General features: G+C 37.3%; 1 protein-coding gene across 2 annotated transcripts; it reads right to left on the minus strand.

The window, feature by feature from the left end:
• Positions 1-18858: 18858 nt before the first annotated feature.
• Positions 18859-20209, minus strand: LOC112744375 (uncharacterized). 2 transcript variants are annotated; one of them, XM_029292345.2, is made up of 3 exons: positions 19398-20209; positions 19204-19323; positions 18859-19118 (listed from the first exon to the last, which is right to left on the minus strand). In XM_029292345.2, the coding sequence occupies exons 1-2, from the start codon at positions 19707-19709 to the stop codon at positions 19228-19230; spliced, it is 408 nt and encodes a 135-aa protein (XP_029148178.1). In that variant the 5' UTR covers positions 19710-20209; the 3' UTR covers positions 18859-19118; positions 19204-19227. The 2 variants fall into 2 exon arrangements, with proteins under 2 accessions (XP_029148178.1, XP_025649767.1); XM_025793982.2 differs by having other exon boundaries at positions 18859-19323.
• Positions 20210-21112: the final 903 nt, after the last annotated feature.

Raw genomic sequence — 21112 nt, forward strand, 5'->3', positions numbered from 1 at the left:
TCCCCTATATAAAGCCTTCCATTCTTCTTCATTTTCACACAACACAACCCTCTCTTTCCCTTCTTGGCCGAAACACACCTCCCCCCTCTTCTCCATATTTTCTTCTTCTTCTTCTTCATCTAATTCTTTCTTTTCTTGCTCGAGGGTGAGCAATATTCTAAGTTTGGTGTGGTAAAAGCATAAGCTTTTTGTTTTTCCATTACCATTGATGGCACCTAAGACCGGAGAATCCTCTAGAAAAGGGAAAGGGAAGACAAAAGCTTCCACCTCTGAGTCATGGGAGATGGAAAGGTTCATCTCCAAAGCCCATCAAGACCACTTCTATGATGTTGTGGCCAAGAAGAAGGTGATCCCCGAGGTCCCTTTCAAACTCAAAAGAAATGAGTATCCGGAGATCCGACATGAAATTCAAAGAAGAGGTTGGGAAGTTCTAACAAATCCCATCCAACAAGTCGGCATCCTAATGGTTCAAGAGTTCTATGCCAATGCATGGATCACCAAGAACCATGATCAAAGTAAGAACCCGGATCCAAAGAACTACGTTACAATGGTTCGGGGGAAATACTTAGATTTTAGTCCGGAAAATGTGAGGTTGGCGTTTAACTTGCCTATGATGCAAGGAGATGAACGCCCCTACACTAGAAAGGTCAACTTTAATCAAAGGTTGGACCAAGTCCTCATGGACATATGTGTGGAAGGAGCTCAATGGAAGATTGACTCCAAAGGCAAGCCGGTTCAACTAAGAAGACTGGACCTCAAGCCTGTAGCTAGAGGATGGTTGGAGTTCATCCAACGCTCCATCATCCCCACTAGCAACCGATCTGAAGTTACTGTGGATCGGGCCATCATGATCCATAGCATCATGATTGGAGAGGAAGTAGAAGTTTATGAAGTCATCTCCCTTGAACTCTACAAAATAGCCGAAAAGCCCTCTCCTGGGGCAAGGCTAGCTTTTCCTCATCTTATTTGCCATCTATGTTACTCAGCTGGAGCTTTCATAGAAGGAGACATTCACATTGAGGAAGAGAAGCCCATCACTAAGAAAAATATGGAGCAAGCAAGAGAGCCCATTCATGGAGCTCAAGAGGCGCATGAAACTCATCACCATGAGATCCCGGAGATGCCTCAAATGTATTTTCCTCCACAAAACTATTGGGAGCAAATCAACACCTCCCTAGGAGAATTAAGTTCCAACATGGGACAACTAAGGGTGAAACATCAAGAGCACTCCATCATCCTTCATGAAATAAGAGAAGATCAAAAAGCAATGAGGGAGGAGCAACAAAGACAAGGAAGAGACATAGAAGAGCTCAAGGGCATCATTGGTTCCTCAAGAAGGAAACGCCACCATCACTAAGGTGGACTCATTCCTTGTTCTTACCTTCTCTATTTTTCGTTTTCTCTATGTTAAGTGCTTATCTATGTTTGTGTCTTCATTACATGATCATTAGTAGTTAGTAACTTTGTCTTAAAGTTATGAATGTCCTATGAATCCATCACCTCTCTTAAATGAAAAATGTTTTAATTCAAAAGAACAAGAAGTACATGAGTTTCGAATTTATCCTTGAACTTAGTTTAATTATATTGATGTGGTGACAATGCTTCTTGTTTTCTGAATGAATGCCTGAACAGTGCATATGTCTTTTGAAGTTGTTGTTTAAGAATGTTAAATATGTTGGCTCTTGAAAGAATGATGACAAGGAGACATGTTATTTGACAATCTGAAAAATCATAAAAATGATTCTTGAAGCAAGAAAAAGAAGCAAAGAACAAAGCTTGCAGAAAAAAAAGAAGGCAAAAAAAAAAATAGAAAGAAAAAGAAAAAGCAAGCAGAAAAAGCCAGAAGCTCTTAAAACCAAGAGGCAAGAGCAAAAAGCCAATAACCCTTAAAACCAAAAGGCAAGGGCAAATAAAAAGGATCCCAAGGCTTTGAGCATCAGTGGATAGGAGGGCCTAAAGGAATAAAATCCTGGCGTAAGCGGCTAAACCAAGCTGTCCCTAACCATGTGCTTGTGGCGTGAAGGTGTCAAGTGAAATCTTGAGACTAAGCGGTTAAAGTCAAGGTCCAAAGCAAAAGAAGAGTGTGCTTAAGAACCCTGGACACCTCTAATTGGGGACTTTAGCAAAGCTGAGTCACAATCTGAAAAGGTTCACCCAATTATGTGTCTGTGGCATTTATGTATCCGGTGGTAATACTGGAAAACAAAGTGCTTAGGGCCACAGCCAAGACTCATAAAATAGCTGTGTTCAAGAATCATCATACTGAACTAGGAGAGTCAATAACACTATCTGAACTCTGAGTTCCTATAGAAGCCAATCATTCTGAACTTCAATGGATAAAGTGAGATGCCAAAACTATTCAAGAGGCAAAAAGCTACAAGTCCTGCTCATCTGATTGGAGCTATGTTTCATTGATAGTTTAGAATTTATAGTATATTCTCTTCTTTTTATCCTACTTGATTTTCAGTTGCTTGGGGACTGACAAACCTCAATTTGACGGTTTGTTTTGTATTGAATTTAGAGCATCTTGATAACCTTTTGTCACATTTAGCCTAGGAATTAGCATGGTTTTGTATACTCTCCTTTAATTGTGCTTGAATGTGAAAACATGCTTTTTAGGACTCAAAATAGCTAAATTTAATTCACCTTGATTCTATTAGATGCCTTGATATGTTTGTTAAGTGATTTAAGGTTTAGGAGGCAAAGATTGGATCAAGGGAATGAAGAAAGAAAGCATGAAAAGTTGGAGAACTCATGAAGAAATGAAAGAACCGGAAAGCTGTCAAGCCGACCTCTTTGCACTTAAACGACCATAACTTGAGCTACAGAGGTCCAATTGATGTGGTTCCAGTTGGGTTGGAAAGCTAACATCCGGGGCTTCGAAACGATATAAGATTTGCCATAGTTGCATCGCGCATAGGGGCGCGCACGCGCACGGTACGCGGACGCGCCGATGGTGGCACATGACCCACTTAATGCAAACGTGGCTAGCGATTTTAGAAGCCTTGTGGGCCCAATCCAACTCATTTCTGATGCTATTTAAGCCAAGGATTGAAGGGGAATCAACATACTTTTCATACTTTACTTTTACTTTTAATCATTAGTCATAGTTTAGTTTTAGAAATAGTTAGAGTTAGAGAGAGAAGCTCTCTCTTCTCTCTAGAATTAGGATTAGGAATTAGGGTTAGATTAGGATCTCATAGTTCTAGGTTTAATTCAAGTCTCCTTCTACTTCTACCTTCAATTGATGATTGCTACACTTTGGTTCTTCTCTCTATCCCTATTCTCTTGTTGTAATTTCTCTTATTTTGTTTCTAGGTTTTGTAATTGAGATACTCTTGTTCTCTCTATTTTCTTTCAATAATGCAATTTGAGGTAATTCATGATAATTGTGATTTTCTTGATTGTTGTTGTTAATTCTTTACATTCAATTGTAGTTAGAATTCATTCTTGTTGTGATTGACTATACTTTTCTTTTGTGCCTTCCAAGTGTTTGATTAAATGCTTGGAAGAATTTTAGACTAGGATTTTATGTTCTTGGCTTGAGAAGGTAACTTAGGGTTTATTGAGTCACTAGTGTCCAATTGATTGATAGTTGATAGCCATTAACTCTAGCCTTCATTAATCCAATTAGTGGAAAGCTAGGACTTACGGACTAGGATTGATATAACTCACTTGACTTTCCTTTGTTAATCAATTTAAGGATGACTAAGTGGGATTAATCCTTGCAACTACCATACTTGTGGCTAGTGATAATGATGAAGACCCTTGACAACCAAACCTTGCCAAGACCATTTTGTGAATAAAGTTTTCCTACCATTTACTATTCACATTCCTCATCCAAAACCCCAAAATAAACAAGTCCATAACCAATAACAAGAACACTACCTTGCAAGTCCTTTGAGAGACGACCCGAGGTTTAAATACTTCGGTTTATAGATTTTAGGGGTTTGCACTTGTGACAAACAAATTTTTGCATGAAAGGATTATTGTTGGTTTAGAGACTATACTTCAACGAGATTTCATTTGTGAAATTCTAAACCGTCAAAAATCCGTTCATCAAAATGGCGCCGTTGCCGGGGATTTGCAATGGTGTTATGTTATTGGTTATTGTACATATGTGAATAGTGTAAATAGTTTGTCTTTTGCTTGTTTACTAGATTTTGTTAGTTTTATTTTGTTTTTCCATAATGAATTCTCACTTTGGCTATGAGTTTGGCTCTAATTGTGTTGTAGGGAATGTGAACTTCAATGCTAACATGTACCAAGGATGGAACACTCCAAGATGGGAGGAGCCTCAAGGAATTGATCACTCCTATTGGCATCAAACTCCGGACACTTATAGGTATAATTCTCATCCTAATGCATGTCAATTCAATGGCTATGGTGACTCCTTTTATGACAATCAACCACCACCATATGCCTATGAATCTTATCCTCAACATGATGCTCAACCATACTCACAAGCCCCTTTCTACCAAGTACCTTTATGTGACCCTTATCCATCATATAACCAATCACCCATACCACATCCTTGTGATCATTATGAGCAAGAACCTTTAGAACCACCACAACCTTATCAAGATTACTACCATGAACCACCTCAACCCTCACCATCTCCATACCCTTACCAAGAAGAACCACCTTCCTACTATGAACCATCTCTCCAAAATAATGAACCTTTCTATTCACCCCGAGCCCCAATAGACGATCCTCTCACTTTGTTACTCCAAGGACAAGAAGCCATGAAGCGGGATACACTTGAGTTTGTGACCAATTTGACCAAGGTGGTGCACACTTTAGCCCACCAATGCTTGAATACTCAAGGTACTTCCGTGACCACATGGGAAAAGTCAAAAGAAGAGCAAAGCATGAAGGAGAAATTAGAAAATTCGGTGGAGAAGGAGGAGTCAAATTTTGTGTTGGAACAATTGGAGGAGCCTATGATCATTGAAGAAAAGGAAGAGGTGGTTGAAGATTTAGGAGATGTTGAAAGTCCAAGGGAATGTAGTCTCATGGAGCACTCTTCCAAGGAGCTTGATATTGAAGTTGAAGAAGGTGCGCAATCTCCAAGACATATCATCGTTGGAGACTTGGAAGAGGCTTATCAAGAGATGGATTCAATCATGGATGAATTTCTCTCTACAATGGAATCCTCTCCCATTGGACATGGAGTTGAAAGTATAAAAGAGTGTGCACAACCTCCCATACCCTTGGTGAGCAATGAGAAAGAGAGCTACCAAGAGGAAAATGTGGCATGGTGTATATCGAAATTGAAGAATATGAAGAGGTTGATCAAGAGATGACATCGTTCATCAATGAATTTCTATCCAAAATTGAATCGCCTCTCATTAAACAAGATGAAGTGCTTGAAGATAACACCAAGCCACGTAACAAAGAGGATGAGGTTGAAAGTGAAGAGAATTGTGAAGAGGTGGAAACAACTAAAGAGGAGCACAAGGAAGTGGACCTTGCATGGTCTAAGTGTGGGGAAGCCTCTCTCCCCAAATTACCATCCAATACAACATTTAAGTGGGTAAAATCTCTATCCCTGAGCTTTAATCTCTCACTTGAATATGGTTTGCTTGAAAATGATGGTCAACTTAGAACTCTTTGTGGAATTAAAAGTAAAAACGAGTTGTGTAGTGGTTGGAAAATAGGTGTTAAGCTTATCAAGGCCAAGGCCTCAAGGTATAGGGATGATGTTGGGACAAGGATTACTTTATACGGATCTAGGAGGAAGCATTGGTGGAGTAAAGAGAATTCTATGTGTCAATCACCTTTATGTCAACCGCTCATCCGACAAAACCATGAAACTCAACTAACGGATGGGTGTGAAGACAAGATATGGGATCCCGGTTCGCTATGTGAAAACCAACTATGGGGACTCATATCTTGGGTTGAACTTTGCCCAAGCTTGGTGAAGACGGTTGGATATTCTGTCAACCAATTGAGAGGCAAAGATCCTTGGAGATTCAAGGATGAGTACAAACATAAGCCACCATGACAATGAGCCCCTCAAAATGTCCAACTTAAGGACTTAAACTAAAAGTGCTAGGTGGGAGACACCCCACCATGGTAACCTCTTTCCATTCTCTTTTGGTTTTGTATAATAAGTGATTTGAGTTGCCATTGTAGGTAGATTTTCATTTCATATTGATTTGTTGTAAAGATTGGTTGTTAGTATGTTGTATTCATTAGTAGTAGATGAATAAATCCTAAAATCAAATTTCATTTTTGTGAATTGTTTGATATTTGATTGAATAAAGAAGAGTTTTGGACATTATAGGGAGCTCTTGGGCATTTTTTTCTGCTTTTTGGGCAAAAAAAAAAAAACGGCCATCGGCGCGCTAGCACGCTGTGCGCGCGCGCGCACATTGCACTTCCGCAACTTCTGGTACAAAAACCAGAGAGTTGTGCGCGCGTTGTGCCAGCATTGTGCTTGGAGCACAAGCTCATCCACGCGTAAGCGCGCTGTGCGCACGCGCGCGGATCGTCCCTGCTGCATCCACGCGTGAGCGCGCTGTGCGCGCCCGCGCGGATTTGCACCCTGCTTTTCTCCTTCCTCCTTTCTCCTTCTTTCCTCTTCTCTTCTTCTTTCTTTCTCATTTTTTTTCTTCTTTCTTCTTCCTCTCTTGGAGATTTTTTTTTTCTTTTCTCTTTTAATATAAATAAAAAAAAAATTTAATAATAAAAAAAAATATAATAATAAATAAATAAATAATTAAATATAATACGAAAAATATAAAAAATATAAAAAATAAAAAATTTTTTTTTTCTCTTCTTCCATTTTCTTTTGTCTGTTACATTTGCATACTTTTATTCTTTGCATTTTAATTCTATTTGTTCTCATTTTATTTTCTAAATTTCTCATTTTAATAATGGTGTTGAATTCTCTCACTCAATTGTTGAGAATTTCTTGCATTTGTTTTGGTGCTTCATGACTTGTTACATTAATTGTAATATTTGTCAACACACAAGATTAGTGCTTTAGTCCTTCCTAATTCATTACCCTTTGTTTTTTTCTTGTACCGCTTCATCATTGAGTTAGGATAGAATCAAATGCTTTCATGCGTATCACTAATCTTGTTTGTATCAATTCTTATTTGATCTTGATGCTCAATATACTCTCCATGCTTTAACTTTACTCTTGCATCAAGTATCAGTTGATATGCCTTTTGCTTATATTGATTTCTCACTCACATGTTGTAGCTACCATGTAGTAGAGAATCATACTCTTATTTGGCATTAGCCCCCGCCTATGTTCTATTTACTTTGATATCTTTGTTGTAGGCTTAATTTTCTTTCTTTTTCTCTCCTTTTAGGTTGGCCACCAAGAAAGGAGGAAACGGAAAAGCTTTTAAATGGGGCAACAAACAAGTCATCCGCACAACCGTTTGAGGAACTCATCAATTGTAGCAACCCATCCACCTTGCTCTCCTTTGCATGCACCGAGGACAGTGCAATCTTCAAGTGTGGGGAGGTCGTCGACCGATCTCCATGGGTAACAATTTTCTTTTTCAACACCAATATTAGTTAGTTATTGCATTTGCATGATAGGTTGCATGTTAGTTAGAATTTGTACATATTTTACTACCTTCTTCTTATTAGGACTACTTGGTTAGAGTGATGATTTCTTTCCCAAGAAACCGTTTTAGGGCACCCTACCAATTTGAAAATTTTTGTTGAACTTGCTTGAAAGAAATTATTTTGGAACATGGTTTTGAGCTAAGAACGCAAGCTTGTGAGATTTGAGCCTAATGGTGTGGTTACATCTTAAAACCACTTATTTTCCTTCTTGCGTGTAGTTGTTCTCTTTCTATGACTGTAATCTTTGATTTGTTTGAATCTATATGTCCCATTATTCCTTGTATTCATGCATTTATATGATTGAGGCCATCATTTCATTAGCTCACTTATCCAAATAACCTTACCTTTTACTCTCCTTTGTTAGCCGATTTTGAGCCTACGCTTAACCCACTTGTTCTTATTTTAGCACATTACAAGCCTTAAAGCGGAAAACAATGAATGTCCTTTATTTGGATCTTTGATTGGCTTAGGCTAGTGAGTGTGAGTGTCATCCAAGAGTGGGAAAACTTTGGGACATTGGTTGGGATAAAAGGGTGTTTGTGTTTTGTATTTTTATATTGGTGAATTGGTACATACTCATGTATTGATTAAATGTATAAACCTTATGCATTGATGTTCTTGTGTATAGTTTGAAAGAAAAAAGAAAAAAAATGAAAAAAAAAAAAGAAATAAAAGTGAAAAAGAAAAAAAGAAAAGAAAAGAAAAAAATGTATATAGAAAAAGAAAGAAAAAAAAAGAAGAGCAATAAAGGGGACAAAATGTCCCAAAGTGAAGCTCAATAAGAATCAATGCATAAGTGTTGTGAAATGAAAAGAAAATGCATGAGTATGTGAAAAAGTGAGGAATGGGTAGTTAGATTAGTACTTAATTGTATAGGTCATTATATAGGTTAGGTGGGAAAGTTTAAGTTAATCAAAGATTCAAATCCTTAAGTCCACTAGCCATATATGATCCTACCTTGACCCTAACCCCATTACAACCTAAAGAAAAGACCTCATGATACATGTATGCATGCATTGAATAATTGTTGATTGTTAGAAGAAAAACAAATCTTGGAAAGCATGATTAAGGGAGAATTGAGGGAATCAACCCCAAACACCGAGCGACTAGAGTGCAAACACTTCCGGTGAGGGTTCGATGCTCAATTCCTTGATTCTCGGCTTTCATGAGCGTTCTTCTCGCAAGTCTACTTGAACTTCATTTTGATATTCGAATTGGTAGGATTCATGAATCGTTATATGATCTTGGCCCTACTTGTGCACGTATGACTTGGAGGATTGATTTATTTTTAACCAAGTAGGTAAAACCATTTTGCATTTAGTTGCATATAGTTCATTTACATGGAATAAATGTTGATACCCTTTGTTTCTCTCTTGGCTTAAGCATGAGGACATGCTTGGTTTAAGTGTGGGGAGGTTGACAAACACCAATTTGACGGTTTATTTTGTATTAAATTTAGAGCATCTTGATAACCTTTTGTCACATTTAGCCTAGGAATTAGCATGGTTTTGTATACTCTCCTTTAATTGTGCTTGAATGTGAAAACATGCTTTTTAGGACTCAAAATAGCTAAATTTAATTCACCTTGATTCTATTAGATGCCTTGATATGTTTGTTAAGTGATTTAAGGTTTAGGAGGCAAAGATTGGATCAAGGGAATGAAGAAAGAAAGCATGAAAAGTTGGAGAACTCATGAAGAAATGAAAGAACCGGAAAGCTGTCAAGCCGACCTCTTTGCACTTAAACGACCATAACTTGAGCTACAGAGGTCCAATTGATGTGGTTCCAGTTGGGTTGGAAAGCTAACATCCGGGGCTTCGAAACGATATAAGATTTGCCATAGTTGCATCGCGCATAGGGGCGCGCACGCGCACGGTACGCGGACGCGCCGATGGTGGCACATGACCCACTTAATGCAAACGTGGCCAGCGATTTTAGAAGCCTTGTGGGCCCAATCCAACTCATTTCTGATGCTATTTAAGCCAAGGATTGAAGGGGAATCAACATACTTTTCATACTTTACTTTTACTTTTAATCATTAGTCATAGTTTAGTTTTAGAAATAGTTAGAGTTAGAGAGAGAAGCTCTCTCTTCTCTCTAGAATTAGGATTAGGAATTAGGGTTAGATTAGGATCTCATAGTTCTAGGTTTAATTCAAGTCTCCTTCTACTTCTACCTTCAATTGATGATTGCTACACTTTGGTTCTTCTCTCTATCCCTATTCTCTTGTTGTAATTTCTCTTATTTTGTTTCTAGGTTTTGTAATTGAGATACTCTTGTTCTCTCTATTTTCTTTCAATAATGCAATTTGAGGTAATTCATGATAATTGTGATTTTCTTGATTGTTGTTGTTAATTCTTTACATTCAATTGTAGTTAGAATTCATTCTTGTTGTGATTGACTATACTTTTCTTTTGTGCCTTCCAAGTGTTTGATTAAATGCTTGGAAGAATTTTAGACTAGGATTTTATGTTCTTGGCTTGAGAAGGTAACTTAGGATTTATTGAGTCACTAGTGTCCAATTGATTGATAGTTGATAGCCATTAACTCTAGCCTTCATTAATCCAATTAGTGGAAAGCTAGGACTTACGGACTAGGATTGATATAACTCACTTGACTTTCCTTTGTTAATCAATTTAAGGATGACTAAGTGGGATTAATCCTTGCAACTACCATACTTGTGGCTAGTGATAATGATTAAGACCCTTGACAACCAAACCTTGCCAAGACCATTTTGTGAATAAAGTTTTCCTACCATTTACTATTCACATTCCTCATCCAAAACCCCAAAATAAACAAGTCCATAACCAATAACAAGAACACTACCCTGCAAGTCCTTTGAGAGACGACCCGAGGTTTAAATACTTCGGTTTATAGATTTTAGGGGTTTGCACTTGTGACAAACAAATTTTTGCATGAAAGGATTATTGTTGGTTTAGAGACTATACTTCAACGAGATTTCATTTGTGAAATTCTAAACCGTCAAAAATCCGTTCATCAAAATGGCGCCGTTGCCGGGGATTTGCAATGGTGTTATGTTATTGGTTATTGTACATATGTGAATAGTGTAAATAGTTTGTCTTTTGCTTGTTTACTAGATTTTGTTAGTTTTATTTTGTTTTTCCATAATGAATTCTCACTTTGGCTATGAGTTTGGCTCTAATTGTGTTGTAGGGAATGTGAACTTCAATGCTAACATGTACCAAGGATGGAACACTCCAAGATGGGAGGAGCCTCAAGGAATTGATCACTCCTATTGGCATCAAACTCCGGACACTTATAGGTATAATTCTCATCCTAATGCATGTCAATTCAATGGCTATGGTGACTCCTTTTATGACAATCAACCACCACCATATGCCTATGAATCTTATCCTCAACATGATGCTCAACCATACTCACAAGCCCCTTTCTACCAAGTACCTTTATGTGACCCTTATCCATCATATAACCAATCACCCATACCACATCCTTGTGATCATTATGAGCAAGAACCTTTAGAACCACCACAACCTTATCAAGATTACTACCATGAACCACCTCAACCCTCACCATCTCCATACCCTTACCAAGAAGAACCACCTTCCTACTATGAACCCTCTCTCCAAAATAATGAACCTTTCTATTCACCCCGAGCCCCAATAGACGATCCTCTCACTTTGTTACTCCAAGGACAAGAAGCCATGAAGCGGGATACACTTGAGTTTGTGACCAATTTGACCAAGGTGGTGCACACTTTAGCCCACCAATGCTTGAATACTCAAGGTACTTCCGTGACCACATGGGAAAAGTCAAAAGAAGAGCAAAGCATGAAGGAGAAATTAGAAAATTCGGTGGAGAAGGAGGAGTCAAATTTTGTGTTGGAACAATTGGAGGAGCCTATGATCATTGAAGAAAAGGAAGAGGTGGTTGAAGATTTAGGAGATGTTGAAAGTCCAAGGGAATGTAGTCTCATGGAGCACTCTTCCAAGGAGCTTGATATTGAAGTTGAAGAAGGTGCGCAATCTCCAAGACATATCATCGTTGGAGACTTGGAAGAGGCTTATCAAGAGATGGATTCAATCATGGATGAATTTCTCTCTACAATGGAATCCTCTCCCATTGGACATGGAGTTGAAAGTATAAAAGAGTGTGCACAACCTCCCATACCCTTGGTGAGCAATGAGAAAGAGAGCTACCAAGAGGAAAATGTGGCATGGTGTATATCGAAATTGAAGAATATGAAGAGGTTGATCAAGAGATGACATCGTTCATCAATGAATTTCTATCCAAAATTGAATCGCCTCTCATTAAACAAGATGAAGTGCTTGAAGATAACACCAAGCCACGTAACAAAGAGGATGAGGTTGAAAGTGAAGAGAATTGTGAAGAGGTGGAAACAACTAAAGAGGAGCACAAGGAAGTGGACCTTGCATGGTCTAAGTGTGGGGAAGCCTCTCTCCCCAAATTACCATCCAATACAATATTTAAGTGGGTAAAATCTCTATCCCTGAGCTTTAATCTCTCACTTGAATATGGTTTGCTTGAAAATGATGGTCAACTTAGAACTCTTTGTGGAATTAAAAGTAAAAACGAGTTGTGTAGTGGTTGGAAAATAGGTGTTAAGCTTATCAAGGCCAAGGCCTCAAGGTATAGGGATGATGTTGGGACAAGGATTACTTTATACGGATCTAGGAGGAAGCATTGGTGGAGTAAAGAGAATTCTATGTGTCAATCACCTTTATGTCAACCGCTCATCCGACAAAACCATGAAACTCAACTAACGGATGGGTGTGAAGACAAGATATGGGATCCCGGTTCGCTATGTGAAAACCAACTATGGGGACTCATATCTTGGGTTGAACTTTGCCCAAGCTTGGTGAAGACGGTTGGATATTCTGTCAACCAATTGAGAGGCAAAGATCCTTGGAGATTCAAGGATGAGTACAAACATAAGCCACCATGACAATGAGCCCCTCAAAATGTCCAACTTAAGGACTTAAACTAAAAGTGCTAGGTGGGAGACACCCCACCATGGTAACCTCTTTCCATTCTCTTTTGGTTTTGTATAATAAGTGATTTGAGTTGCCATTGTAGGTAGATTTTCATTTCATATTGATTTGTTGTAAAGATTGGTTGTTAGTATGTTGTATTCATTAGTAGTAGATGAATAAATCCTAAAATCAAATTTCATTTTTGTGAATTGTTTGATATTTGATTGAATAAAGAAGAGTTTTGGACATTATAGGGAGCTCTTGGGCATTTTTTTCTGCTTTTTGGGCAAAAAAAAAAAAAAAAAAAAAACGGCCATCGGCGCGCGCGCACATTGCACTTCCGCAACTTCTGGTACAAAAACCAGAGAGTTGTGCGCGCGTTGTGCCAGCATTGTGCTTGGAGCACAAGCTCATCCACGCGTAAGCGCGCTGTGCGCGCGCGCGCGGATCGTCCCTGCTGCATCCACGCGTAAGCGCGCTGTGCGCGCCCGCGCGGATCGTCCCTGCTGCATCCAAGCGTGAGCGCGCTGTGCGCGCGCGCGCGGATTTGCACCCTGCTTTTCTCCTTCCTCCTTCCTCCTTTCTCCTTATTGAAAGATAAAATTAAATTAAAATTTATTTCTATGTATCATTTTTGTCTCCAACGTTTTCGTCCTATTTAAGTCTCTAACGTTTCAAAATCGTCTCAATTTTGTCCCGCCGTCAATTCTATTAACGGATCCCTAACGGCAGGACAACATTGAGTCAGTTTTGAATTGTTAGGGACTTAAATAGGACGATTGAAACGTTAGGGACAACTTTGGGAATTACCCCAAATATTGAGGACAAAAATGATACTTTACTCTAAATATAAGGGTAAAGTATGGTGTAAGGCAGAAGATACAAGACAGGTGTTCACAAAGCAAAGCTATAGTTAATGTGGCAAAAGGCTACAAAGTAGGCTGGTATTTAAACAACGGGTAAAACGTTCGCTCAGTGATCTCGTACCCACCTCAGAACTTCAACTTCCTACTCAATCCAGACTCATCTCTACCATTACCAACCATACTATATCAAACAACTCGTCTGAGAATTCTCGACCTCTTCACTCCCTTCGTACACCCACTAAGGGTCACAAGTCTAATATGCGCAAAACTCTCTTTTGCGTGAAAACTAAAACCCACAGCTTCCTATGATACTGCGCATTTAAAAAAATTTCACCTTTTCACGTTCACGAACAGCATTCTAAAGAAATTAATGTTTCTCTTGCTACGCCTAAAGGTCATATATGACTCTAAAGTAATCCTCGAGTTCATTCCGAAGAATACAAGACCTGAGAAAAAGGACAAGTAACAGGGACATCGTCTACAAGAGTCTGAGAGAATTGTTAAAATTACAAGCAGATGAGGAGGTAAAAACATTGAAGGGTGCTGGAAGGAAAATCGTTTGACAACTTTGAGGGTTAGAAAATAATACAGTGGTTTGAAACGAATTCAAGCTGAGTCAAGGAGTATGAGATTTATAGAAAAAGAAAAAGATCCAAGGCTAAAGACAAACTCACAAAATTCGAGTATAAATGAAAACCTTTCTAACACATTGCCCATAAAGAATGGGAACTTAAGAAAAATTATTTTAAATTCCAAAAGAGAAAGGATGCAACAACACTTTGTAAAAGAATGACGAAAACATAGATGTGATATTACTTTAATACAAACTCAGGTTGAAGGAGATTATGCGAGGTTTGAAAAAGTAAGAGTACAAATATTTAGCTGCATCACTAACCAAACGCGTGCATAAAACTGTTATATAGTCGAAAGAAAAACTTAAGTTGTATCACATCAAAACAATTTTTAAGTTTAAAAATGGAATAGGGGAGTTTCGAAAAGTGGAAATCATAACCAACCCCAGTAATCAAAGCCTAGTCATTAGCTATGAAAATTAAATAGTGATTAGAAAATATTAGTAAGCTAAGGAACGATTAAAATGCAAAAGAAACAATTTTCAGCAAAACAGAGGGGTCATGCGCACACATTTCTCGGTCCCGCATACGCACAATGATAAAAAGGGATAGCCGCGTATGCAGTACCTCTCCCGCGTATGCGAGAGTCCCAAACAGAGAGGATTCCTCGCATCACGTGTTACAGATTGCGTACGCATGTTTCGAAATTAACGTACTCGTGTACGCATGCCAATGCCCACGTACGCGAGATCACTTGGCAGTGGCCAACACCCGCATCGCGTGCATCACTCCACGTACGCATGCCTTAGAAAAATTTGGAAAACTTCAAAAATTGAATCTCAGATTTTCATACTGAACTTCAAACGTGCATAACTTTTTCGTCTTAAAACACTCTTTATCCGTTCTTCGAACGTCATAAACTTCATGGACCCAATTTTTATTTAAAACAAGTTTTACAAAATTTGGAGGTCCGAAAGTCAAGTTATGACTCGTTAAAGTTGGTCAAAAATAAAGTTTTTACTAAATTTCACAAACCCTCTTTCAAAACTCATGATGCCCAAGGTGATTTTATCGAAATTCATATTCAAACAAAACGAGTATAGAAGTTGCAACAAAGATCAACTTTATTTAAGAAGAAAGTTCGAGGTAAAAATTTTCTTATAAGTCAATAAAGAAAATGAGTGATGAGTTGCAAACCGGCATATTTTCAGTCATATAAAGTTTTCAAAGTTTCATATATGGAGTGCATGCAAAGCTCAAAACAACTTTATCAAAGTTTAAAGAATGGTTATGAATACAACCGAGTAAGAGAAAGATTAGTTTTGAAATTTCTTTAAAAAGAATCCAAAACTCCGTTCAAAAGATTTGAATCAAAATTTCGAGTGTAATCTTAAAATTGTATCCTAATAAGGATATAAAGAATGCACTAGAAAGGAAAGTTAACTTGCTTTCAAGAAAGGGACCCAATTCAAAGAAAATCAAGCACGATTCACAAAGCTGGAAATAACGAACAAGTTTTCAGGTGATTCGATGAATTACATAACTTACAAAGAGGGACAACTCAATCGATAATGATTTCTTAAAGATTTTCAAAGATCTTTTTGATGTATCAAACAATTCAAAATTACATAAAGAACACATGAGTAAAGATAAAGGGTTTTAAACAAATGAGACAGTTATTTCAAGGAATTTCAAATAGACATATACAGTTAAGATCAAACAAGAACGTATATGAATAAGAAGGCAGGATTGGAAGATAATCTGATTACTCTCCAAAAAAAGAATCGCAAACAAAAACCTCAGAGCATACCAAGAAAGACTAAGTCACATAACATCCGTAGAGTTCAAGACACCTAACTGAGTAACCTAAAGGAATAGATTCAAACTTCCCCAAAACTAGCAATTCGCATTATCTAGAACTCGTATATCGTCTATGATAACCCATTAGTACTACCATATACATAATTCACTAGTTTTAAGCCGGCCAAACTTAATACCAGAAATTATGCAATGCAAGACTAATGGCATTAATCAATAGATTGTCATGTGCATAAAGCTCTAATTCTCGTTATCCGAACAAGACCTACTACATGACAAACGCTCAGAGTATACAATTGAAGCATAGTCGGTTCATTCCTCAAGCTCTACAGGAAAGACCGCTCTAATACCATAATTGTAACACCCTAATTATCAAAATGTCACGCTTCCAGCTACGCCACTTTGATAATTCGAGTATTACGACGACTCTTAAGACTATTTAGTACTAAAATATGAGCCTATTTAAAACTTAAAATCGTATAATCGCTCAAAAGATTTTTTAATAGAAAACATACATCCATACAAAAATCAATACTTACAATGGATATATATATATATATATATATATATATATATATATATATATATATATATATATATATATATATATATATCTTATTAATTTTACAAGCATTGCATAATCAAAATCCTATCCCTCTTATAAAAACTGGTAAAGATAAAGGTGAGGGAAAAGTAACTAATACAACACAAAACATCGTTTAAACAAAAACGAAATAACTAAGCTCTTCCAAACTCCATCACCCGTAACCTGAAAAAGAGAAGACATGTAGGGGAGTGAGAACATCGTCCTCGCTGGTACTCACTATGGGGTTAGAGAAATACTATAATAGGATACGTGAAAATAAAACCGTTACAGTAATTAATAACCGCCTTATGCATCTTTTCAAAACCAAAGACTTAATATAAAAATCCGAAGTCCTTTCTAAAAGAGAAAACTGTTAATTCTTCAAAAATCCAAAAGCCTTTTAAAAATTTTTCTTAGGCAGTATGAATGACCAAGCTATTCCAAGCATAGGTTCATTAAGCCTATACTGAACCAATTTAGTTTTTTATACTTTTCTAAACCAAAAAAACAAACCAAACACATCCTTCAGCCTATCTCATAATCAACCACAGCCCTAGGCCCGAGCAACTCAATTAACAGCTGATCCATCACAATCCAACCAATTTTCAGTCACAAACACAAGTAAGAAGGTTCAAGCACAATCAAGCAGTTACTTCAAGTAGAGCAGTTAGCAATCAAACATAATTATTCACATAGACAAAGCAAGTACAATATGCACACCCAAACAATGTCACATAGATGCATATGATGCATGCCTATCCTAGTGGCTGATGAGTCTCATCTGTCGGTTATAAAGCCAACCTGACAAGTCCTGGGAGCTACCCATTAGACTGTCCCTCTATCGTGCATCTCCAACTCGAGTAATTCTCAAACATAATCACATAATATATAACACCCACACTGGTGTTTATCCAAGGGGGCGAGCTCATCCGAAACTTTCACAGTGTCCGGCCACACTTACGACATAGGGTCAGCAGAGTATCAAGTCTCAACTTGGAGCACGTGGTGGCTAGCCACTGCTTTCACCTAGGGAAACTCGTATCTCAGATATTTGGAAATGCATCAAATCACATTGTCAATCTATAATCATATACGTATACATACCCAGCCATAATTCAATATTTATCACAACCATCCGACTCATAACATAATATATAACCAGCCATAATTCATTTTCAAATACAGACATTCGGCTCATAACATACACAACACTTCCTTCACAATCCATCTCAAGTTAAATCATTATTCATGCCATATAATACTTTTTCTCAAATCACTTTTCTTTGAAAACAACAATTAAATTCATCTTTGTCTCAATTTCGAAATGCTTATTTCTCAAATAGTTTCAAGCTCATAAGCCATTTTTTCTCAAAGTAAGTTCCCTTTTCAAAACAAAGCCACCCTCGACATCATCCAAAACTTCCAAAACCATGCCAAATTAAAATCTCTTCTGAAAGATTCAAAATCATCCATCTTAAAATAGGATTTTGTAACAACAATTCCTCAGCAGAGTCTTAAGACTTTAGGAGAGAATAACATAACTCATTTCTTCAAATTTGTTTAAAATCTGTAAAACCTTAGCTTCTTGATTTGAGTAATAAAAATAAAATCTAAGCCAAACCGAGTCGTATAATCAACTACTCCAACCACATTTTCAAAACCATTTCTTTTACTTGAACCGAAACCAATTTCAAGCCCATGATAAAAATCTGAAGCGTTTCCAACGGCTCAAAAATCATTTTAGTTTTGCTAAACCAGAATTCAAAGAATACTTTAAAACTTTTCTAAAACGTCGAAAGATGAGATTTGTCAATCAAAATCCGAATTCTTTCAAAGTCACTAAAACTCCTCCAAGTGAAAATCCTTAAGTCAAATTCAAAAATATAAACCCTTTTCACCTTTAAAAAAGCCTTAAAGCATAACTCTCTTCCAAATGACTTGCACCTAAAAACCTAATATTTTCCTTAGGAAACATGGCTAATTCATAAGTCTCTTTTCAATACTTCTTTTCAAAATATAATTTCATCACTTCCATAAATAAGTCGGGTAAAGATAATAAAAGTCTTAAATCCACAATTCTCCAAGTAAAATAGTAAAGGCCTTAAATTCATAATTTTTCAAATAATATTTTAAATAAAGACTCGAATCTTATAGGAATTTCGACAACACCTCCCCTAAAACTTGGACTCTACCACCCTTTCTAGGTCCCAACCAAACCATTCCGCAACCTTCTTTAATGGGTTCAAAACCAAATCAGTCAAAATCAAATTGAATCCAGAAGTGCATACCATTTTCATATTTCAAGAAAACCAATTCAAACTCAATTTTTATATTTCAAGAAAACCAATTCAAACTCAAATCAATTTCCAACGGATTAAACTAGACTTTAAAACTTTAAAGAAACAACTTTAAAGAAATGCTTCAAGAACCATCCGTTTCACAAAACCAAGCAATAATCCAGCCAAACAAGCATTTATATCCATCCAAGATAACCAAAAAATACATAAGACTTATACAATCACTAGAAGTACATCACTCACATCAATATCCGCATATAGCAACTCCGAATGATAAAGTTTACTTTTCTGAAAAAGCCCCTACCTCGATAAGTCGAAACCAACCCAAATTCTTCACAGAATTCCTTTCGTCTTGACCCGAAACCAACGGCAACTCCAATTTACAGTTCCACACACGTTTGCAATGGCATAAACAGCTTTAAAACACAACATGCAACCTCAGTTACCAACTCCTAATACATCAATATCACAAGACTTTATTACACGAAACAGAACACTAACATGGGGTTGTTGAAACGTAGGTACTTAAAGTAATACAAAAACAAAGCAGCGGCGGTCTCTGATCCAGTTTGGCGGTAGCCACCTCAAGCAGCAGCGGCGACTAGACTCCGGCGACGGCGACTGAAACCAACATGCAAGGACAATAAAACTCCCAAAATCTCAAAAGAAATAAAAACCAAACTCGAAACCCTTACCGGCAGTGGATCTCCACGGCGGCAGTGGCATTCTCCGGCAGCAGAGGCTTGGCCACCCACCTCCAGGAGCGACGACGGAGCAGGCGATGGCGGCTGGACGCGGCGGTGGTGGCAGAACCGGCTCCTTCTCTCTCTTCGCGCACTCTCTCTCTTCGCGGTTCTGTTGCTCGACGACAGCAACCAACGCGATGGCATCTTCTCCTCACCACCGGCAAGACCCTCGGCGGCGACAATGGCGAGGCGGCTGAGCTCGTGAACGACGGCGGTGCAGAGGCAATTTCTTCCTCTCCCATGCGCGTCACCCTCTTCCATCAGTCTCTTTCTCTCTTCGTGAACTCAAGGATGACGGCGACTTGGTGAGGGCGAACGGCAACGACGAACAGAGGTGGCAGCTCCCTGGACGACGACGACAGCGAGGTTGACGGCGGCGAACTTCTCCTCCCCTGGCGCTCCATCCTCCTCAGATCTCCCTCTTCTCTCGCGACCCTCACTCTCTTTCCCCCTTTCTTCTTTCATTTTTCCTTTTTCTTTTCTGAAGTTGCTGCTGTGTTGTCTGGTTTACTGAAGGAAAAGAAAGGGCTGGGCAGCGGCTAGGGTTTCATTTGGATGAAGGGAAAGATTGTGATTTAATTTGGGTTAGGGTTTGTGTATGGAATTGGGAATTTTAGGGTTTAATTTTGAAATTAATTGAATCCTTAAAATTACTCTAAAATATTATTTGTTGTATCATATTGCTGTTTAATTTTCACTCAAACTAGTGTGAATCCTGCGCAACATTGTGTACATAATCTATTTTATTGTATTTATGTATATTTTGTTTATAAAAAAAATTAATATATATTTATGAGGAGTTAGTTTATTTAGTATATAAATAGGTTGATTAATTATTTTTTTTTAATATTAATGTTCAATTTCGTTAAAAAAAGTAAACATATAAAATTTGATTTTATAGTATTCCTCAAATTTGGCCCACAACTATTTTGAATTTCTTTTTTCACATATATGACATGCTAGAAGTAGTAATTCTTGATATATTATTCAATTGGATTTGTTTAAATAGAGTCCGGATGCTTCATTTTATTTATTGGTCTATAAATAATTTAAAATTGAGAATACTAATTTGGATACCCCTAAAAAAACTAAAAGATCGATCTAATTAAACTTCGTTTAAAACATATTAAATCGACATTCTAATTTTAAAACAGACACAAAATCACTAAATAGCAAAACTATATATATAGACCTAGTTCTATGTTATCACTATTACTTTCAAATAATGGTATAGCAAATATAAGTAGTCAACTACAGCACACAAAAAATAACTATTTTTTATTTGATTAAAAGTCTTATTTCTTTCTTATCAATCAAACAAAACCAACAAAAGTAAACTCATGAATCAATAGAAGTAAACTCACAAAGACAAAAATATTTTTATTTTAAACTTTGATATATATTTAAACAAAAGGCACCCTTAACCTTTAATTTAAAGATTATTGGCAATTGAATATGAACTTATTTTTATTTTAAACTTTGATATATATTTAAACCAAAGGCACCCTTAACCTTTGATTCAAAGATCATTTGCAATTGAACATGAACCTCATGTCTCGATCTCTAGCCCATTCTGATTTCATTCTTTCAATTTCTTTCTTTTTTTTATTCTTTCAATTCCTTTATTATTTGCTCCAAATGTCACATCTTTCCAAACAACAAAT

This window comes from Arachis hypogaea, chromosome 14, assembly GCF_003086295.3.
Source record: "Arachis hypogaea cultivar Tifrunner chromosome 14, arahy.Tifrunner.gnm2.J5K5, whole genome shotgun sequence".
Lineage (NCBI taxonomy): Eukaryota > Viridiplantae > Streptophyta > Magnoliopsida > Fabales > Fabaceae > Arachis > Arachis hypogaea.